Source organism: Phaethon aethereus (assembly GCF_964289735.1).
Source record: "Phaethon aethereus genome assembly, contig: HAP1_SCAFFOLD_149, whole genome shotgun sequence".
Taxonomy (NCBI): domain Eukaryota; kingdom Metazoa; phylum Chordata; class Aves; order Phaethontiformes; family Phaethontidae; genus Phaethon; species Phaethon aethereus.
Genome location: NW_028114053.1, coordinates 102,353 through 125,386, shown reverse-complemented (window position 1 = coordinate 125,386; position 23,034 = coordinate 102,353). Strand labels below are relative to the sequence as shown.

Sequence of the window (23,034 nt, the reverse complement as noted above, 5' to 3'; positions counted from 1 at the left end):
TTGTGTTCATTTTGTTGACATCCTAGAGCTACAATGGGCGAGGATTATGGGAAGCTAGGGCTACAGTTTGCTAGGTTGATGGGGTGGCAGGGTTATGGCATGCCAGAGTTTCAGCGAGGTAGGATTAAAGCGTGTTCTTGCTATGGACAGAATCTGGGTTTGTTGCCCTGGGTTCCTGGGGTTAGTTTATTTCTACCTTGCGTTGTGTTCCTGTGTAGCCTTTTTTTGTGGAGAGTCCTTTTTCAGCTTGTCTTTTTAGTGGTTAGACAGGCACCTTTGGTTTGTGTACGATTTAAAAAGCTTATTGTAGCTCTTTGGATTTCTGTCATTAAAGGAAGTCTCTGGGCTTTCTGCCCAGGAGTGAGATGTCCAGAAAGGACTGTCCTTGTTCTGGGGAGGCAGGGTAAAAACGGTGTGGCTGTCACAGGCACGGCTGTCCTGGGCTGTGAGCTGTGCAAATGCTTGCAGGAAGCTCTGGGAACGCTTTTTACCTGTGCCAAAGTGTTCCTGCTGCTACCCCAAGAGTGACCCACCAGAACCCTGACATCTGGAGACAGTGGAAGGTAGAGCTGCCTCCAGTGTGACCAGGAGGCTGCCACGCTTTGGAGCAGACATGCTCTGGTGGGCTCAGAGCAGGTGCCTTTGCTGACTTTTAGACTTCATATGGTTCTCATGCTCATGGACAACCCCATCTCTGTTGATAGTCCTTCAAAAATTCAAAGGATGCCGTGAAGTACATGAACTCTGCCCCTCCACTCCGCTGTGGCAAGACCCCAGCTGGAGTACTGTGTCAGGACCCTGCACTTGGCCATGCTGAACCTTAGAGGTTCACACGAGCCCATTCCTCGAGCTTATCCAGGTCCCTCTGGACGGCATCCCATCCCTCAGGTGTGTCAACCGCACCACTCAGCACAGTCCACAGTCCATCAAATCTCTCTCTCTCCAATTTAGAGAGAAGGCTGTTGTGGGGGACTGTCTCAAAGGCCTTACAGAACTCTGGATAGACGACGTCGGTTGCTCTTCCTTTGCCCACTGATACGGTCACTGCATCACAGAAGGCCACTAGGTTGGTCAGGCAGGACTTGTCCTAGGTGAAGCCGTGCTGACTGTGTCGAATCGCCTCCCTGTCGGGAGGTAAGTTGACATCTCACTGCGAAAGAGGCAGTGTCAGGCCCCAAAATGAGTCAGACCCACGTTCAAAAATCAGGTGGTCAAGCAGCAGCCTTAAAAACTTCCACCTTGTGGAATACTCCTGAAATGAATTCTCTTTCTGCTTTTGTCCCCTAAATGGCATTGAAACTGTGACTTTTCTTCTCTTGCTTGTTTTTACAACTAAAGCAGACAGTAGATGGAGCAATCATGACCGTTTTTCCGGAGAAGCATTAGTGGCCAAAGGTCATGTTTACTTTTGTTTCTTTGCGTCCTTGCTCCTTCAGGCTGTTAAGATTGGGTTACAGGGTATACTTGTTTTGTTCGTTTTATGAGTTATTCTTGGATCCTTTGAGCAACAGGTTATGGACCCTGAGGATTTTTTGGTGGTGTTTTGTGATAGAGGGGAATTTTCAAGGATTTCTTGCATTAGCTGTAGAGAAGATGTGGTGGGCTGACCTTGGCTAGACGCCAGGTGCCCACCAAAGCTGCTCTGTCACTCCCCCTCCTCAGCTGGACAGGGGAGAGAAAATATAAGGACAAGCCTGTGGCTGGAGATAAGGACAGGGAGAGATCATTCAGCAATTACCATCACGGGCAAAACAGACTCAACTTGGGGAAATTTGTTTAAGTTCTTGCCAATCAAAATCAGAGTAGGATAATGGGAAATATGATGAAATCTTAAAACACCTTCCTGGCACCCCTCCCTTCGTCCTGGACGGATGGATAATTTAGGCTGCTTAAAGAATCACTGCCGAAGATATCAGAAAGCGAATGATTTTAATCTAGATTTGTAAAAAGCGCGAATTAACAGAAGTTGATGGCAAGGTCCACTCTATTCCATATTCAATGTGGAAAAGCTATGCAGAGAGAAGCCAGATTACAATTAAACTGGAATGATTTACTCGTCTAAAGAATCAAGTTAATGTGTATATTGAGGAGAGAAACTAGGGGAGACCCTCCTCTTGAGACACGAGGCTCAGAGTGGACCGAAATCCACCCCTAGTCCTGGACTTGGTCAACGGTTTATGACTAAGGTTAGGTAAGGAAAGTAAAGGAATGCCCTCCCGTTGAGTCACGAGGTTCAGGGTGGACCCCCATGCTTTCTAAAGTCCTTTTCAGAGGGGAGTCTAGGTGCGACTGAATCCACTCCTAGTCCCAGACTTGGTCAACGGTTTACATGACTAAAGGGATAGAGTATCAGGGATTCTGATGTAGCGATATAGTCCATGATTTTGTGCTTCCTGTAACTTAAAGATGGCAATTTATCCAATACAAAATAGCAGCAACCACATTCACTAACAATGCCGAGATAAGTCACAGTATCAAATCATATAAAACTTAGCAGCATAATCCACTGAAACTTACTACGAGAATTCTTTTTCAAAATATTTGTTCTGCAGTCTTTTTCTTTATTCTTTTCTAACAAGAGCTTCCATGAACTTGTGATACCTGTTTGGATAGGTACACAGTTCCACTAACAAGCTGAAAATAGCACCTACCAGACACCGACAACACGGTGTTTTCCCTGCTGCCCAGCCCAGCCCAGGATTACGGCACTGGTTGGTTTAGTACTGCAGGGTCCCATGGGGATCCCTGTCTGGGGGCTGGTTAAGCTCGGCAGTGTGAGCAGGAGGGTACGCTTTCTCATCTCACGTCCCTTCTTCCAGTCAGTTACGAGGGAGTCCCAGAGTCCTCTGGGCATATTCTTCTGGACTGAAGGGTTCTTTTGTAGTGGAGACCCACCATAGAGAAACAGAAGGAAAGCTTCCTCTTACGCTATAGGTTTGAGTGAGATGAAACTACAAAACGTTAACCAGGTCCTGAAAGCGTACGGCCCTTGGCTTGGAGTCCGGACAATCCAGTTCCTCTAACTCTTGCAGGCTGGCACAGCAGGGCAGGATCACGTCAGGCTACGTGAGACTGTGTCGGCATCCTCAGGCAGGCTCCAGCCTGGGCCCCAGCCACGGGGTGCCATCCTCCAGAAACAGGCTGCTCCAGCACGGGCCTGCCACGGGGTCACGGCCTCCTTCGGGCAGCCCCCTGCCCCGGCGGGGGGTCCTCCCCAGGCTGCAGGTGGAGATCTGCTCCAGCGTGGAGCTGCATGGCTGCAGGGGCACAGCCTGCCTCACCATGGTCTTCACCAGGGGCTGCAGGGGAACCTCTGCTGCAGCGCCTGGAGCACATCCTGCCCCTCCTTCTGCACTGACCTTGGTGTCTGCAGAGCTCTTTTCACATGTTCTCACTCCTCTCTCCGGCTGCAAATGCCACGTGCCGGTTTTGTCCCCGTCTGAAATACGTTATCCCAGAGGTGCTGCCCCCATCGCTGCCTGGCTTGGCCTTGGCCAGCGCCGGGTCCGTCTTGGAGCCGGCGGGCACGGGCTCTATGGGACACAGGGGAAGCTTCTCGCAGCTTCTCACAGAAGCCACCCCTGCAGCCCTGCTGCCACAACCTTGCCACGCAAACCCCATGCAGAGGACGAGGTTGCTGCGCATAAACTCGCAAACCAACCCAGAACGGCTGCCATTGTGATGTAACAGGAACGATGTCACAGAGGGCGAGAAGGCAGGCATAAGTGTCCCGAGCAATCTCCATAGCAGGCTGACTCCAGGAAGACCCTCGTGGTGTGGGCATTCCTGTCCAAGAGCCTGCAGATGTGATGGGGATGTCCTTTATCCTCCTGGATGCCTAGAGTCTGCAAAATTGTGGCGTATCGTTGCAAAAATGAGAGAGCAAGTCTGTGCTGCAGTTCGCGTTTTCTTTTCTTTGGCTTTTTCTGTATTGTATTTGCCAGACAGACCCTGGCTGGCCACACATGTAGCAAGTAAGTGGAGGTTTTTACTACTAGTTGGCTTCTGTATCGATGTGTTCTTTGGCTGTTCCTTAATAACGGAGTTGATTTTTAAACAAAAATGCCAGTAAGATACCATGACTTTGGTAAAGCTTCTGTCAACAGGTTCAGCTAATAAGGGGGTGTCTCTATCCCACCGGGTGTGGACAGCATTTGGACAGATTTACCTGCAGTGGTTCAGTTCCCCATGCCTGGTAGTGTGTGGCAGTAGGGTCTGCAATTTCCTCAGTTTGCTGGTTCAACCAGTACAACTGCTAAAATGCGGACTGGGAGAGCTTCTCGGAAGTCCTAGAAACTGTGAGGTTCATCTCCAGAATTTATTACCGTTTCTCTTCTTTTGAGGGAAAGCATCTTTTTTTTTTTAACTTGCATAATGAAGAGATTTGACTGTCTAAGTTGACACTTAATGTTTGCTAAAAAAGCAATTAGTTTTGTGGTGAAATGCAAAATTCAAAACACTTTGTGTACGCTCCTGAAGTCAGCAGCTGTGACTGTGGTTCGTCAGAATAGAACTGCCACAGCTAAGGTGGAATTTTGGCAAGCTTTAATGGGGGAACAGAAGCATTGACAGTTAAAGACCAATCTGCATTTTCTTGAATAAGTTTCCAATTGTTTTAGTTACTGGCAAAACAGGGCAAAAAATAGACACAAGAAAGTGTAGAATTGTCTATTGTCCTGTTACCCTCTTCTCTACGTAAAATAGCTGTTGCTCCTGGAGGGATGTTGTGAAAGAAACATGTCGTCTCTTTGGATTTCCTTGTTCTGTGGGTTTCCCCACAAAAGGCATTTTTATAACAGCATCTGGTTAATTTTCCTTTGCGCATTGCAGGTAAAATCGCCCGTGGATACAGAGAAACCCATCCTTCGGTGAGTGTGAAAGTAACCTTTAGCTTTCACAGCATTTAAGAACGGTGGAGCAAGCTGTGAGATTTGCCTTTTGTGACAGAGTGCCAGCCTTGTGGGCTGAAGGAAAGTCAACCGTAGTGTTTTTGCAGCAGCAGCAAAGGTTGGGGTTAAATAGGAGGGTTCTAAAACCCTTGTATTTAACCACATTCGAATAAGTAGATACCTGTTAGCTTAATTAACTGTTACCATGGCTGTAGATACAATGCCAAAGCAATGAACCAGCAACTAGATGTGACTTCTAGCGATATATCCAAGCATGACATTTTGTGAAATTGGACTTTGACTAAGCATGAGCATGGATAAGTTGTTTTCAGCAAGAATGAAAAACGCCAAGACAACTTAACAAAACAGCAGGGTCATTTGTAACCTTTAAATTGTGCTGTGCCACGTGTAACTTAGCACCGGGGCCTGTAGGACTGCAGGCATGTCCAGATTGGTTCCTGAAGATGTGTGAGCAGACCCAAGTGGTGTGTAATTGTCAAAGCTCCCAAGTGCCAAAGTGGTGACTGTCGCTCATGCTCCCGTCTGTCCACAGGGCACAAAACCAGCATGTGAACCCCCACCAGCTCTGCCTGTTTCTGAAGAAGCGGATGAAGGTGATGAGGAGGAGGAAGAAGGCATTGAACCTCCCCCTGTTCCCGCACCCTGGCCTGAACATACAAAACCAGTAAGTCCCAGCGTTGGATAGCGCTGTATTTGGGGTAATTCAGAGCTGCATGTTTCTGGTCAGACAGCACTTGCGGGTGAAGACTCTGCGGGCCGCAGTCCTACCATGACAGTGCTTCACCCAGGCCACTGACACCCTGACAATGGGGTTTGAACTTTCCCATTTAGTCATGAGTTTCCTGTGATTCTGATAGGGTCCGTGAATTTATCTTAGTAGCAGAGAAGAGATAGCGTTGTGTCTTTTACCGCTACTGCTGTAACAGTGAGCAGCTTTGCCCAAAGTGTGTAGGCTCTCTGTCATCAGTGGAGAGAGCGGTTGTCAGGAGCAGTTCACACCCTTGCAGGTTACTTGCAGGAGAAACTGTCCCCTGGAGGTCCCTGTCCCTCTGCACAAACTGTACATGTAGAAAAGCGAGGAGCTCTAGACCATACTCAGTGAGGAACACAGTGTGCCAGTGTGACAGAGTGCCACCCTTGTAGGCTGAAGGAAAATCAGCCGTAGTGTCTTTGCAACGGGCTGTATTCTACCTTACTAGTTCAGCACTTTTAAACAGATGAAAATCTGCTTTTGCAGAGAGAAGCTTGCCTGTCTGTAGGGTTAAGATGACTCCTAAGTGGGAGGCTGGCCTGAAATAAGATGACATTGCTTATGTTTTAGCTGCACAATTTAGCACTGTCAGACCAAGCGTAGAGCCCAGTGGGAAACAGTTCTAGGCATTTGACATGACAGGAGGGCAATTATTCCCTGCTTTATTTTTCCCTTAATCACCTTCTATCCCCAGGTAAGCAAAGTGCTAACGATGCATGGAAAGCCATGCACTGATCTAACGCATGGCAAAGGAACATTCCCCTTCCCATTAGGGCACCCCTGGCTTGAGAGATTTGGCCCTTAATCTGACGTTCAGGATGTCTGACGTCTCGCTCCCTCCTTTGGCCAGTTCAGTACCTGTTGCACTGTTTCTCTTTACATGTTGGGCAATGGCGCTGAGACTCTCAGAAAAGACAGGACGCTGTCTGTGTGCGTGTGTATCTCTGTGACAGTGTGTCCAAGTACAGGTGACTTAAGGCACATAAATTTGTGAGAACGTGATAGAACCCCCTGCGTCTGCATCGCAGGTGGGACTGGCGGGGGGTTCAGCTCACCGCACTTCAAGGATCTGCACTGTAGGCTTCAGTTTACACGTCGCCAACGGATCAGCCAGACTTCCCTTGCCTGCCCCACATCTGGAGTCTGCCGGACGGTTGCCAACACCCTGGCGGTGGCTTTTATTCTCCGCTGCCTGTAACGGGAGCCCGGGTGAGCAGTTGGGATGCCTGCCTGGCAGCCCCGGGCAGGTCGGCAGGACGCGCCTTGCTGCCGAGAGGGCGGCATTCCCTCTGGGCTCCTGCTGCGGTGAGACACAGGCAAACAGGAGAAAGATCCCTGTGTGAACTTATGAGCAGGTGAAGAGGAGGTTGGTGCTGAAAAAGGAGCTTTTAGACAGGGAAGTTGAGCACCATGGAAACAGGCAATATGATTAGCCCATGGCTAAAACAGTAAAGAAACAAATAGCCATCTCTCCAAAGGCAAATTCCCAACAAGACTACGCAGCGGGCTTTGCCCTTTGATGTGCGTTAATTAACGTAGCCAGTAGGCACCTGTTAGCTTAATTGTTACCATGTCTGTAGATACAATGCCAAAGCAATGAACCAGCAACTAGATGTGACTTCTAGCGATATATCCAGGCATGACATTTTTTGACTAAGCACGGGCATGGATAAGTTGTTTTCAGCAAGAATGAAAAACGCCAAGACAACTTAACAAAACAGCAGGGTCATTTGTAACCTTTAAATTGTGCTGTGCCACGTGTAACTTAGCACCGGGGCCTGTAGGACTGCAGGCATGTCCAGATTGGTTCCTGAAGATGTGTGAGCAGACCCAAGTGGTGTGTAATTGTCAAAGCTCCCAAGTGCCAAAGTGGTGACTGTCGCTCATGCTCCCGTCTGTCCACAGGGCACAAAACCAGCATGTGAACCCCCACCAGCTCTGCCTGTTTCTGAAGAAGCGGATGAAGGTGATGAGGAGGAGGAAGAAGGCATTGAACCTCCCCCTGTTCCCGCACCCTGGCCTGAACATACAAAACCAGTAAGTCCCAGCGTTGGATAGCGCTGTATTTGGGGTAATTCAGAGCTGCATGTTTCTGGTCAGACAGCACTTGCGGGTGAAGACTCTGCAGGCCGCAGTCCTACCATGACAGTGCTTCACCCAGGCCACTGACACCCTGACAGTGGGGTTTGAACTTTCCCATTTAGTCATGAGTTTCCTGTGATTCTGATAGGGTCCGTGAATTTATCTTAGTAGCAGAGAAGAGGCATCTTCCTAAGCATTTGCATTTGCAACATGATCTTAGGGGCATCTCTGCAAGCCAGCTTTCTTTTCTTGTGACAGATCTACTCATGCTCTGTAACTGAACCTGCCGCTGCGCTGGCACCAGCTAAAGTGGCCACTACTCTGCAACGTGGACAATCAAACACTTTGTCCAGAAACACACACGGGCAGGAGACAAAATCTGAGCTGACAGATGAGGAGATCCAAGAGAAACTGAGTACGTATTCTGTATTTCTTTCCGTCCCATGCCCTGTGCCATATGCGCCGGCCCTGCCTTCCCACTGCTGCAGCGCAGAGCTGCCGGGAGGCGGCAGCACCCCATCTGGCCTGGCTTCTGAGCCTTACTGCTGGAATGATCAGCATCTCGTTTGTGCAGCTGCCTGTGTAACGTGGCAGCCTGAGGAATAATGCTGTTTGTGCTGTCCACCACGGCTGTGCTTATTTGTGAATAAGCATAACATTGGTAGACAGTAAGTTATCCATGGGACAGCACTGTGCCCTGGTGGCCAAGAGGGCCAATGGTATCCTGGGGTGCATTAAGAAGAGTGTGGCCAGCAGGTCGAGAGAGGTTATCCTCCCCGTCTACTCTGCGCTGGTGAGGCCTCATCTGGACTATTGCGTCCAGTTGTGGGCTCCCCAGTTCAAGAGAGACAGGGAACTCCTGGAGCGAGTCCAACGGAGGGCTACGAGGATGATTAAGGGACTGGAACATCTCTTGTATGAGGACAACATCTTGGCTGAGAGACCTGGGGCCGTTTAGTCTGGAGAAGAGAAAACTGAGAGGGGACCTTTTCAATGTCTATCAATATCTGCAGGGTGGCTGTCAGGAGGATGGAGCCAGTCTCTTTTCAGTAGTGCCCAGTGACAGGACGAGGGGCAATGGGCATAAACTGCAGCACAGGAGTCCCACCTCAGCATGAGGAAAAACTTCTTTACTGTGAGGGTGATGGAGCACTGGAACAGGCTGCCCAGAGAGGTTGTTGGAGGCTCCTTCTCTGGAGACCTTCCAAACCCCACTGGACGCGTTCCTGTGCAAGCTGCCCTCGGTGATCCTGCCTTGGCAGGGGGGTTGGACCAGATGATCTTCAGAGGTCCCTTCCAACCCCTACCATTCTGTGATTCTGTGATTCTGTGGAGATCAACATGCGTGCAGTGTTGAGAGTGCAGGACAAGTGCGTGTCAATCCCAGTCAGGTTGCAGACAAGCAGTGTGGTTCTTAGAGTGGCATAAGCAAGGTCTTCAGGGTCTTCAGAACTTAGCCTGGTAATGAGTGGATGATGGTGATAGTTCTTAAAACCCCATCATTCCTGGTGAATGAACATGAGAAGCTGTTCTTTAAAAACATAAAGACATTCTTCCGGCAAACTGCTGAAAGCTTGAGAAGATCCCCTCCTGGAAACATGCTGCAGTATTTTTCCTGTTCTGAAAATGGCACCTGTCATCAAAATTGATTCCAGAACCCAAGGTGCATGTAATCTTTGGTAGTATTAAACCTTCCGTTGAATCACACAGAGTATTTATTCCTAAGGAAATAAAGGCTCTGTTGTTCCAGCGCTCGTTAGTGTTTCTCGACAACAAACACTTGCATTGGTGCTTGTTCTTTTCTGATACCTGTCTGCTGTGAATGTTTCTCCGTGCTCTTAGTTTGCTGTCAAGGTAACTCTCCAAAGGACTGTAGAAAATCCGTCTTTGTGGAGGCTGTCTGTGCTGTGGAGCTGCCTGTATGACGATGTTGTTGTTGTTGTTGTTGTTGCCCAAGTGGCTACAAACGACTCACAAGCCCGGACAGTGGAGCTGCATTTCTGACCTGCTGGAAGTTGGTATCTCCAGTTTGCAGTGAGCATCTTTAATTTTGTTTCTTTCAGGGAGCGTTGTGAGCATGGGAGATCCTAAGAAGAAATATACTGAATTGGAGCAAATTGGCCAAGGGTAAGTCCGACCACAGTTACTGACACGAGAAATGGGCCAGGTATTTTGCTGGTGTAATATCAAGCGTGAAGTCGGGCAAGCTCCAGACATGTTCACACAACCCTGGATTTAGATTCTCCTGTCTCTCAGTAGGGATCAAATTTATAAGTGCGGTCAGAAGGCACGGCCAAAGACAACCTGATGGAGCCAATGTCTTGTCTGCAGCAAGGAGCAGGACCGGGAAGGTCTACTGTCCCTCAAGTGTGTGGCTCCTATTTGCTTATGTTCTTAGGGGGAGAAGGGGGAATAGTTTTTTGTATGTCGCAAAATAATCTGGCCACGCTAAAGAATGGCGAAAAAAGAGCAACTTAGCACCTGCTAGTTGTCAGATAGATAACAGTTCTCAATACCATTTCTTTCGAATATTTTGCTCTAAAAAGATATTCAGTGATCTGGATTATAACCACATAGTTTAGCAACAGAACGCAGAGATTAAATAATAAGCTCTCTTTTCTAGCAGACGCAGAAAAGAACAAAAATTCAGTAATAAACAGAGAGTTGAAGCACAAAGTACTTGAGGAGAACATGCATCATCTGCCTGATGGCAGACCACTTGTGGATCCTGCAGGTTTTAGGAGTTTACAGAAAAAAAACCCATCAGGCTATTTCCCTTTGAAGCCCAACCGTGCTTACTGTAACTAGGATTGATATGAAATGGTTCCGATGTGAGGAGGCAAGAAGAAATGACATCAAAATTAGGTATCTGACTTGCGTTTTAAATACAGACAGACTCCCTGCTCGGTCAAAGTTTCCGTGGCTGTGTCGTAGTTCTGGGAGGGCCAGCGCCATTGTGTAGCACCAGGATCACGCTGCTGTCAGTGTCTGACAGAAGCTGTTCACTGACATCGGGAGATGTTTTCCTGCCTGTTAAGGCAGGTGACCTCAGTGTTTGTAAAGAAACTGTGACTGCTTGTGAGGTTTGAAGTCAGGGTAGCACGTTGCTGACCTAGAAGTGATAGATGCTGCAGAAAGCCAGACGCACTCACGCTCTTTCTCTGGCAGGCTTTATCGTAGACACTTCTTGTTTGGTGGGGCACTTGTGGGAAGGTGTTTCTGCTCCATTCGTTGTAGAAAAACCCTTTCTGGGATTGCCGCTTGCGTTGTACCCGAAGGTTTGGTTCTCATTGTCATTTGTAAAATGTCAGTAGACACTTAGAGCTGTGCCAGGCTCTCAAAAGATATGTGTCGACTGAAGAAGTGAGAGCCAGAAGAAACATGCGTGTGACGCACGTGTGACCGTGAAAGTATGACCATCGCCCTCACAGTCTTTTGTTTTGCCCATCCTAGGAGTGAGCTTGTACAAAGGTGCCTCAGCAGCTGGTGGGAAGAGAAGTGGCTAATATCTGGCCTGAAAGGGTCTCTGAACTGATTTCCTCCAGCTTTTAGTGCAGCCTGAAGATGGCACGCCCTTCTTACAGAGCAGTGAGCGTGCTGCCGTCACCAGCTCGTGACTGTCATGCTGCAGGTCAATTTGTAGTGATGGGGAAAGATCCTCCAGAAAAAAATCGTCCCTGGTGCCTGTTGGATAGCAGTGCTTCAGACATATTTCAGCCTGCAGGTACACAAACAAGCCAGGGGATCAGGTGAAAAGGAGCAAACTGATTTTGGCATTGTCAGTCAGTGGGACACTTGCTGGATGGGTGTTCCCACTTCTCAGAATTCCCTCCCTGGCTCTCCCTTGCCTCACTGCCCATGCAGACGTCAGCTTTGACACGATGGCAGTGTAAACCTGTGCTTAGCTCAGAAGGACAGAAGGAACACTAATGGGGTTTACAAGCCTGCAGTTACTTTAAACCCAAAGGGGTTTCCTCTGACCGTGGCCTTTCAGGCCCTTCACATCATTACAGGGGAAGAACCTCTTTTAACGAGAGGCAGATGGCAAACAAAACGCCATACTGCCTAGTCCGCAAATGAGAGCACCATTTCTTTCTGGTGGCTCTACAACACAACCTGTGTCTGCCACAGGAGGAAAATACAGATACCATGAAGAGTCCTTCACGTGTCCGGTGCACCTAACAGAAGCAGCTGCTGACGGCTCTTGACACCTAAAGAAGCTGTCTAAGGATCCCCTGTTTGGAGCACAACATGCCTTAACCTGCTCTAGCTGTGACCTTGTAGGATGGCTGGAGAATAGTTTCCTTGCTTTGCTATGCTGGAGAAAGCTGTGTGTGGATCCTTTCCTCATGTTGGACATCCCTTGTTCTTCACGTTGGGCATAAGTTTTCTCTTGGATACCCTGCGTGGCAGAGGGCTGGTGGGCTGCTGCGCTGTGCGCGGCTGCCTGAAGGAGTGGGTGAACAAAGGTGTTTTTTAAACCCTACAGGCAGCAGAGATCTCCTGTCTGGGCTTGCTTTCACTCCTAGGGACTAAAGTGCTCCTTTCTTTGCTGCTGTTTTGTTTCTAGGGCGTCAGGAACTGTTTACATGGCGATGGACATCACCACAGGACAAGAGGTAAGTGTCTACAGTCCCAGCCGATTTTGCAGGTCTTTAGTGCTCTCCTCTCTGGTGCGAAGGGTGGATGGGGCTTTTGGGTGGCCAGTAGATCTTTACTGCCAAGGCGGTTCCTCTGAAGCACAGGCTAGTGTCAGCTGGCAAAATGCATCATCTGCTGTCTTCAGCCTTCAGAAATCCCAGCAAGCTTTTGGGACTGATAAAAACAGTATCATTTTTATTGCCAGCGTCAATGTATTGGTTTAGAAATCATTCTCTCGTCTGTCAGCGTAGAAGAAGTATATCAAGAGCAAAGATCTCTCCCAAACCAAACAGTCGTGTTTAAGTCTGGTGTCGGTGACAGCCCATTACAGCCCGTGAAGTGCTCGCAGGGAAGTGGGGGCCAGGAGGGTGAGAAACGAATCTTGAAGGAAAGCGGCGTTAGCTTTGACAGTCCCTGTAGTGGCCAATTTAAAGCGGCCTCTTCACATTCCTTTCCTTTTCCAAGGCAAGCGGTCTTGAATCTATACAAACCCTGCCTGAAAATGTGGCTAGAAACCCAGGAATGGGAGCGGAGGGGTGGTCTCTTTCGTGCCATGTTGAGAGCAGGACTAGACAGAGGCACTTTATAACTGCTCTTAGGTAGAGGTCTAGCCCTGCTTAGAACCCGGGGTGTATCCATCAAATGACATAGAATGGATTATTTTTTTGAAACCCTCAAAGTAATTGCCAATCTGAACTGTGTTCAGGAATGTGTATTTCGAGTTGCAAAATCAAGATTCAAGAAGCTAGGAAGTGCCAGGATTGTATTTTTTGTGTGTGTAACCTTAATGATTGTTTTGGTATGGCTTTTGAAATGTAATGTACGTCTGTGTTTTCTCTCTGTTATGCAGTCAAGTCAAGAGTAACAGCAGTTGCTGAAATAATGATGACAAATCGTGCAATTACTAAAGCATTACCAGCAGTTTTTGTGTATCTTGGCAGTAACAAAATCACTTCCTGCTTGCAAACTGTGCATCAACAATAATAGTGGTGGTAAACTAAGACCATCGGAGAAGAATGTCGGTCCAGAGAGTGTTGTTAGAGATGCATGCTTGATAGTTTAAAGAGCATTTGTACAGATTTTACAAGACAAAATGTATATGGCCGTGTGTCCTGTAACTAGCACCCAGGCTAGCAGAGAAATCGGGTGTTGTAATATAAGTTACTGAGCTCTTTGGTCTGATACCAAGACAGTTTGGCACAGCTCTGCTATGTCATTCCAAAAACACGCGCTCCATGTTCATTGGGACCTTGTGCAACAGACTACTCAAGTTAATGGCTTTCCCCGTTGTTTTAGGTGGCCATAAAGCAAATTAATCTCCAACAACAGCCCAAAAAGGAACTAATAGTTAACGAAATCCTCATCATGAGAGAAAACAAGAGCTCCAATATTGTGAACTATTTAGACAGGTGAGTAGTTCTGGTATGATCACGTGAATGTTCATTTACATGCTGCAAGCCAAACCTTTTTAAAAACCCCTTTGGTCGCTGGCAGAAAATTGACCTCTATTGTTTATCTACTCATAGCCAGTGTATGGGAGGAGACTGCATTTTGTCTGCATTAATCTTTTCTGGCATATATTGCTTAAGACTGTTTTCAGGGACCTGGCACAGCCATCTCAGCCTACCTCCATGTTGTTTTGTTGTTGGCTTGATTGGTTTTGTGGTTAAGTTGATCATCTTTTCTGTGTCTTATCATAAGTGCTGGTAAATCCTCCTCGAAATTACTTCCTTTGGGCTGTCCCTGCTCTTTTCCATTGCTGTGGATATCAGGAAGGTGAATTTCTTGTTTGCAGAAACACGTAATTTGCCACTTTTTAAATTGTTTTTCCTGTTCCTGGATGTATTTTCTGGTAGGTTTTCCAAACTGTTGACCAATTCCTGTCCTCACTGGTACACATCCTCCTGGTCCAAGATTTACCTTTGCCATTACTGAACTTCAATTTTTCACTTGCTTGCCAGCTCGGACCTCTAGCTGGTCACTTATGGGCCTTCCTCATTTAGACCGCACAGGTTCTAAGTCCTGTATAGCCTAGAGGGAATGTCTATTCATGTTGTCCTGTCCTCATGTAAGAATGACTTGCAAACAAAATCAGCTGTAGCCTTTTTCCTGAGGTAATTTAGCCGTGCACATGCATCTCAGTGCCATTGTTTTCTTCTTTCAGCTACCTCGTCGGTGACACACTGTGGGTGGTTATGGAATACTTAGCTGGAGGCTCTTTAAATGATGTTCTTGAGGAGACATGTATGGATGAAGGACAGATAGCAGCTGTCTGTAGGGAGGTAAGGGATCCCGCCTGTGCTTTTGATTGCTGGGACAGGATGGTACTTCTAAGCAGGTGGTAAGAAGATGAGAGGTTTCATGTTCAGAGCTTTGTTTCTGTGTTGCTTTTATGATACGGAGAAGAAAGAGCATCTTAAGTGAACTGCCTGCCAGTATCGCTGCACTTATTACACTCTGTTGTTTTACTCATAGAATTTTATTGTACTATTTCTTTTTTTGTTGTTTTTAGTTTTACTCTTCTCAACTTTGCCTCTCTAAACGTTTGCCTGGAGCATGCCTGTACTGCATTCCTTTCGTGTACAAGCAAACATGCTGGTGGCAGAATTTTAAAATACCAGCAAAGAAAAAGAGGGGCTCCTTCATCCCAGTCCTCGGCTTAAAAGAATAGCACTCCACCCAAAACGGTGGTTGCTCCTGAAAAATGCCTAACACGCTATTTGCAGATCTGCCGTCAAGCCTAACAGTAAAATCTTTCTCATGCGACCTCCGACTCAAAAGTGATCCATCTTATACCGAAGGAAGGGACTTTTTGGTTTTTGGCAAACCATATTTTGTCACCTGGGTGGAGATAGCACATTCCCTGCAGCAGCAGTCATTCCGTGCGTGCTTTCAGGGGACAGTCTGTGGCAAGAATTGACATTTCTGTTTCAAAAGCTACTACGCCTTTGTTTAGGAAGTTATTACTCTGTGTTGAAGCAGCAAGCTCTTCCTCTTGAGAGCACAATATTCTGCCATTACTCTCAATTCAACTAGAAATTAAATCCTTTAGAGCCATTTCTTTTCTTGTGTGATGAAATCTGGTCACTAAGTAAGTTTTACCCTCACGTTTCTTTTTTATCTATGAGTGCCTACAAGCTCTGGATTGCCTTCATTCCAACCAAGTGATCCACAGAGACATCAAAAGCGACAATATCCTCCTTGGAATGGATGGATCTGTCAAACTGAGTAGGTATCCTTGGTCAGGTGCAGCATTCCTAGGATGTGGTGTGGGGCTGCTTTTGACTGACTGCCTGTTACCCAAAAGCGATGCCTGTGGTAGTGCACTGGCAGAGCTCTGCTGTGAGCTAAGAGCACAGTGCCAACGTCCAGAGAGGTACAGAAAGGAAAAAGGTGTAAAGAGTGGTTTCGGTTTGTGTAGGTCCCTTCCAGAAGGGACAGTAATAAAGAATAATCTAAAGCTTCAAGTGAATAAAAGCCACTGCATGAAACTTGAGGGGTTTTTAAGTGGCCACTTCAGTATTTACTTGGCTCGAGCACTGAGTAAACAGAGCATGGCCGCTTTACCAGATAGATTCAACAACGCCTTCTGAGGCATCTGGAAGGGATTTCTTTTGCTCGGTTTCATAAATCAAGCTGCCTTTAACAGTACTTGTTTTTCTCCTCAGCTGATTTTGGCTTGTGTGCTCAGATCACCCCTGAGCAGAGTCAACGGAGCACGATGGTCGGGTCTCCTTACTGGATGGCACCAGAAGTGGTGTCGGGAAACACATACGGGCCCAAAGTGGACATCTGGTCGCTTGGGATCACGGCAATTGAAATGGCGCAAGGAGAACCTCCTTACGTTAATGCTCATCCTCTCAGGGTAAGGTGCGAATAAAACCAGAGACCACTGTCTTTCTAACCTGCCCCATGTTTTGTCTCCCATGAGACAAAATCCCAGTTACACCAGCTTGAACTAGTTCCACCAAGGGCTGCTTCTAAATATGTCGCTGGAGCATATCGGCATATATTGTAGCTGTCGTTACGTCAATAGGGGGACCTTAAAAGAGAAGTGACATGTAGACTGTTCAGAAATGTGTCATTTTTGCCCTCAACAACGCTTGAGATTTCTCATGCGCTTTTGGAACTCTCTTTGAGCTGTATCTCTGAATGACAAGAATTTTTCAGCAGCAAGATCCTCCAGTTGGGGAATTTTTATGACAAATATTTCAACTGTACATGCAGGAGAAGTCTTTCCAAACTCAGATCAGTGCCGATTGCTCACCTGCGCCTTTCAGGAAGTGTCACTGGTTCTAGTAATGCCATAATCACTTCTTAGCAAATGCATTTCTCCAAGTATGTTTTAGCACAGGTACCTGTAGTACACTAGTGTATTTTGATGTTTTGAAGTTTCCAGTTTTGTCCTAATTCCTTAAAATGAAATGACCAGTTCTTATACCAAAGGAGCGTGTCATAGTGGAGGAATGTCTGCCAAGATAACACCTCATGACTGAGAGCTGAAACAGAGCTCAATGCTGCACAGTTAATTCCTGACAGGATGCAGGAATTCAGGAGGAAATTAAGTTTGCTCTATGCGTATACATACGCAATTCTTATTAAGGCTAGAATTAAAATAGAGCCTGACCTTTAGCTTCTCTCATAGCAGTAAGGCTGTGCTCTCTCTGGTCTGTGGCACTCCGACTGCGTACTGCAGACTGAAAGAAGAAACAAGAGAATGGTCAGGAAATACCCCCGGCCAAGCAAAGAGAGGAGCCCATACTCCACCTGCTTCCCTGGGAGACCCTTGCAAAAAATGCATTTGCCTTGCATAAGGCAGCAAAAACCCGTGAAGAGCATTAGCGTGATTGGTCGGGATGCTGAAGGTTCCCTGCCTCCTTAACCTCAAATGCTGATTAGGGCTCCTCGAGAAGCCTCAGGTCAACTGTTTGTTAGAAAGATCACTGGATTTCTTCTCTCTGACCAAACTCAGCTCTTCCTGCCCTCACCCAGATTCTTTGAGATGCTCTTTTTCTCCATATATGCCTCATCTCCTGCTGGAGATACGATCAGCTTGGACACTTAGAGCTTCAAGGCATCTTCAGGTGTCTTAGTAAAACTGTGGTAGATGAAAATCAGGCACCTGAAGTTGCTTCCATCTGCATTGGCTTCCTGGGCTCTTTTTCAGCGGTTGTTACCCCTGAGCTAGGAACAGTGAACAGCCTGTGATGGACTGCCTGAAGTTCCCCAGTTATCAGCTAGTTTTATTAAGGTCAGTCAACCCCAACAGGGTTGATTTGGTTTTTATGAAGCATTGTTTTAATAATGGAAGGCACACAGGAGCTTCCGTTACTTAAACACCTAAATAAATTGTAAGGGCATGAAAGGCTCATTAGTCCTAGAGTTAGCAGCAGTCTTCATGTAGATGCAGTGTTGTTTTCCACGTGTAGAGCAGGCGCATCCCATGCTGCTCACGTTCTTTCCAGCTGATGCAGAACTCACGGGAATGAACAATTTTCGAGCCATGTGTGTCTTGGATGTGTCTGTGATGGTATTTGTTTCCTCTCACTGTGATTTCCTTCCATCCGACGCATGCCGAGGGCCTGGGGGACAAACACTGGTGTGATAAAAACCTTTGAAATTCAGGTTGGACCTCCTCCTAATTTCAATTAAAAAAAAAAAAAAACACAAAACCACAGAAACAAAACAAACCCTTAAGCATTTCTTTTTCATTTCTTAACCACAGCGCATCAATTTGTCTCAAAACTGTAGCATTTTTTTCAAATGCTGCACATCTTCTACAGTTTCAGGCTTCTTAATCACGTATCTGGGTGGCCTGGATACCTTTAGGATCTTGCTTTCACAGACTGCAGCTGTAATGGTCTGCTGAAGCCTTTCTTGTTTCTTGGCACGTGAAACAAATTAATGAGCTTATTGCCCCTTTGCAGCTACTGCAAACGCTCTTTTGCTTTGTACCGTACTTGCTTTTCTTTGCCAGCTGCATATCATAGGAGACCAAAAGATATGTGATAAGAAGGTACTTCAGCTTCCCGTAGACCTTTTCGTGTTCTGGTAGAAATATTGAAAAGGGGACGTACCGAGCTGAAGATGACTCTTCTTTGGGATTCATGTTCTGAGAAGAAACAAGTAACTAAAAGAGCTTCATTTGTCCTGGCACTCCTGTTTCACACTCGGGTGAATGTGGCTGCAGTAAAATCCCCAAAGCTGCCATTGGTGCTGTAGTCCTTTCCCGCAGGAGAAGTATCATCCCTCGGGTAGCGCAATTGAAGCGTAGTGAGGACAGGCACTCCAGCTCACCACTGTGTCCGGTGGCTGAGGTCAGCTGCAGATGGACAGGAGCAGACTGATTTTGTGACATTTATGTTGTGGGAAAAGTAAAGAAGCTTCCTTTTATTGTTTTTACTCTAGGATCGTTTCTTTGCCTTTGTAGGCTTGGAAATTGTCCTCTATTTAAGAGGACAATAGCAAAGTCAATGTGGTCTCGGTCTAGTTAAGTGCCAGTAGAACAGAGGTGTTCTAATGGCAGACGTTTTAATGGAAGACCCCACGGCATATTTCTGTCATTATCGCTGTGTATTTTAGACGTATTCTGCAAGATTATGTTTGAATAGTTCAAAAGGTTGCCGAGATGCATTTTCTGTAGTAATCCTCTGAAATAATAGCGTTAGGCCAAATTCACTCTTTAAAAGAGGCTGTAAACTGTCACTGTCACAAGCCTGTCACTACTTGGAGAAGCAAAATGTGCTTTTGCTGATGTAGTTCATACTAACCAGGTCAGTCCGTGAAATCAGCTGTCAAGGCAAGATCATTTTGATATTGGAAGAGCTGTGGCTGCCTCAAGGTTTTTTATGTAGCTATAGAAAAATCCTGTCTGACCCCCTGCCAGGGATGAAACTGCCACTGGAGACTGAACCTTAAAAAATGGGGTCTACCTGAGCAGTTATGGATATGAAGGAAACAGGTGGAGTCTCATGTTCCCTTTTTCTCTAGGCGCTGCATCTGATAGCTACAAACGGGACACCAGAGCTGCAGAACCCTGAGCGATTGTCCGCGGTGTTTCGCGACTTTCTGAGCTGCTGCCTGGAGGTGGATGTGGACAGGCGAGGGTCTGCCAAGGAACTTCTGCAGGTAAAAGGGGACACGGCTGCAAGCGGAACAGCTGTTCTATGGAATGGTTTTCTCACCAGCTAAACTCAAAGGCATGAGACGGAACCCCCTCATATTAGTCTCCAGTCTTGGTGCTTTTCCAAAGGAAAAGAAGTGGAATCATAGAACGGTTTGGGTTGGAAGGGATCTTTAAAGGTCCTCTAGTCCAACCCCCGTACAGTGATCAGGGACATCTTCGACTAGAGCAGGTTGCTCAGAGCCCCGTCCAACCTGGCCTGGAATGTTCCCAGGGATGGGGCATCTACCACCTCTCCGGGCAACCTGTGCCAGTGTTTCACCACCTCATTGCAAAAAAATTCTTCCTTAGATCCAGCCTGAATCTACCATCTTGTCGTTTAAAACCATGACCCCTTGTCCTGTTGCAAGAGACCCTGCTAAAAAACCTGTCCCCATCTTTCTTTAGAAGCCCCCTTTAAGTACTGGAAGGCTGCAGAAAGGTCTCTCCAGAGCCTCCTCTTCTCCAGGCTGAACAACCCCAACTCTCTCAGCCTGTCCTCCTAGGAGAGGTGTTCTGTCCCTGTCATCATTTTTGCGGCCCTGTGTTGAATTTTGGTAGTATATTCAGCTCTACATAGTGGCAAATGGGATGGTAGCCACTGCTCTCGCTGCAAGCCAGAGCTGAGTCCGTCAGCGCTCTGTCACTGGTGTCCCTGCTCTTGTCTTGGTGCTGAAAACCTGTACCTCCGTGGCCTTCAGAAGAACACATGGGCCTAAATACTCCTGGCATAAACATTTCCTAGAGGTATTGGAGTTCCCTAAGGAACGGCTTATGCCTCTGCTCTTTTCTGACAACTCAGATAGCCCATGTCTCAACTCAGATAGCCCATGTCTTTAGAAAACAGGAACCTAAGTAAGTAACTTGCGTTTCCTGAAAGGAACAAGGCCCTGGGAGAGCAAACAGCATTCCCAGAGTGCTGGCAGGGCAGAAATGCCAGCACGCTGAAGACAACTTGATAAAGGGATTAATGGGATTTTGGGCCCTGTTTGCCTGTGATAGCAAGGTACTGGACATGAAGACGCAGGTGCAGATGGTCCCCTCAGTCCTGTTTCAGCGTATTCCCCATAACCAGAGAAATGCTGCTTGAGGCTGTGAGTACCTGAGTTTGGAAAGTAATGGTTCATTCTTTTTTTCCTTTGCACAGCATCCATTCCTAAAATTAGCCAAGCCTCTCTCCAGCCTGACGCCGCTGATCACGGAAGCAAAGGAAGCGAATAAGAACGGCAGCAGCCACTAGTGCTTCAAGCCGGCTTTCTCCCATGCCAGCTCAGAGCAGGACTGAGAATAAAACTCTATAGAACCTCAACGCTTGTGCTGTGGGACAGGTGGATGGATAAAGAAGCCAATGGTCACAGTCATGGTGGTAGGAGGGAGAACAACCCAGCCCCTCAAGGAGTAAAATATGACCGTTTCTCTTCTTCCTGCCTTCTGGCTCCTGAATTTATTTTGAAGATGAAACATGGCTTAAGACAGAGAGGTAACGACCACAAATGCTTGCCTGCCTCAGCCATTTCCAAGGGAAAGCAAATTCAGTTGGAAGGTCCCCTTCCTTCTCACCCTGTGAATAAGCTGTACACTCACTTTGAAATTGTGACAGTCAAAACAGCAAGTGAAGCAACAGCCACCCAATGTTAAAAAAAAAAAAAAAAAAAGGAAAAAACCCCCCTGTAAAACAGCTTAGCGCTGTAGTCTTCATGTCTAGGCCCGGTCCTGCAAAGGGCTAAGTAGCCTTTAAGGTATGAACCACCGTCCTGTTTTGGCAGTAGGAAGGCAGGATGCTTGGGTTGTTCTTGGATTAGGCCATTGGCTTGTTTGGCTTTGGCTTCTTGTTTAGTTCCAGTCTTTGTGTTGCCACTGTCATTCATACCTCAACTGATCTACTGTCGCTCGCTCTGTCCGTCCCAGTGTCCTCGGCTGAGGCAACGGACGGATGCAATGCTGATGGACGGCAGCAGTGAGCACAGCTGTGGGAGGTGCGCCCAGGGAGAGGAACTCTTCCACGTAGTGACCGAGCTGCGGGAGGAGGTGACTAGGTTGAGGCTATCAGGGAGAGCGAGCAAGCGAGAGACTCCTGGAAGCGCACCTGCCTTCCCTGGGACAGGCCCACCAGGCAGACGGGACGCATCATATGGGGGATTCCCTATCCTCTGCCCAGCTGGCTGAACACAGTGACTCCAGTATGCCCTCCGGAAGTCCAAAGGGGCAGTTCTGCTGTGGTTTCTAACACATCAATAACCCTTGCGTCTTTGCTGTCACACAGCTCTCCATGCTCCCTACCTCCACTGAGCTGGCAGACTGCAGCACCTCGCTAGCACCATCCCTCAAACATCGGCGTGCCGCCCCCAGGCTCATCTCTAGCGAGCCGGGTTTTATCCCCTTCCCCCTTCGAATCTAGTTTAAGGCTCTTTCATGGAGCCCTGCTAAGTCCTGTGCAAAGACCCTTTTCCCCCTTTGAGACACGTGTACCCCACCTGTCACCAGCAGGCCTGGTGTCGTGTGGACCAGCTCATGATCAAAAACCTCCCAATTCTGCCGGTGTCACTGGGCTCAAGCTGCTGGCTCTTCCTGTTCCTTCCCTCAGCATTCCTGCAACTGGAAGGACCGAGGAGAACCTACTTGTGCTCCTGATCCCTTAGCCAGTCGTGCCAAGGCCCTGAAGTCTCTCTTGATTGCCCTTGGACTTCTTCCTGCAACTTTGTCACTACCTACATGAAAAATCAATAATGGAGAATAATCTGAGGCCGTACCAGGGTAGGAAGCTTATTCTTCACAGCTTTAACTGGGGCCCCAGGGAGGCAGCAGACTTCCCTAAGAAGTGGGTCCGGTCTGCATATGGGGCCTTCTGTGCCCTTCAGAAGGCAGTCTCCTCTGACAATGACCTGTCGTCTTCTTTTTGTGGAAGCGGTACCAGTACAAGCAGATGGGTTTATGGCAATAACCATCAATGGCCATTGGCTCTTTGACCGAACTTCCTGTAAATGCAAGAAGAGACACTCGGACACCCTGAGATGTCCCCTCCCTTCGCTGGGCCTGGGCACGGGCAGCCAAGTTCCGCACAGCAAAGCCCACTGCATCTTCCCCAGGCTGTCTTGTCCTGGCCGGCTGCTGCCAGGAGGGGACAGCGGGTGGTGACAGCCTGGGGGTGACAGGAGGGACAGCAGGCGGTGACAGGCCTGGGGGGTGACAGGAGGGTCCCCACAGGCCTGGGGGGTGACAGGACACCAGGCAGTGGCAGGCCCAGGGGGGTGACAGGAGGGACACCACAGGCCTGGGGTGTGACAGGACACCAGGCAGTGGCAGGCCCAGGGGGGTGACAGGAGGGACACCACAAGCCTGGGGGGTGACAAGACACCGGGCAATGAGCAGCCAGGGGGATAACAGGAGGGACACCACAGGCCTGGGGTGTGACAGGACACCAGGCAGTGGCAGGCCCAGGGGGGTGACAGGAGGGACACCACAGGCCTGGGGTGTGACAGGACACCAGG

The 23,034-nt window shown here is 47.9% G+C and overlaps 1 protein-coding gene across 1 annotated transcript; it reads left to right on the top strand.

Annotated features, from left to right (window-relative positions):
- Window positions 1–33: 33 nt before the first annotated feature.
- Window positions 34–21,591, top strand: LOC309416323 (serine/threonine-protein kinase PAK 3-like; the record flags this gene model as incomplete). Its single annotated transcript, XM_082015887.1, has 12 exons — window positions 34–118; window positions 4,831–4,868; window positions 7,567–7,698; window positions 8,002–8,158; window positions 9,807–9,870; window positions 12,314–12,362; window positions 13,681–13,793; window positions 14,549–14,666; window positions 15,513–15,612; window positions 16,053–16,249; window positions 19,375–19,512; window positions 20,694–21,591. The coding sequence occupies 12 exons, from the start codon at window positions 34–36 to the stop codon at window positions 20,784–20,786; spliced, it is 1,284 nt and encodes a 427-aa protein (XP_081872013.1). The 3' UTR covers window positions 20,787–21,591.
- Window positions 21,592–23,034: the final 1,443 nt, after the last annotated feature.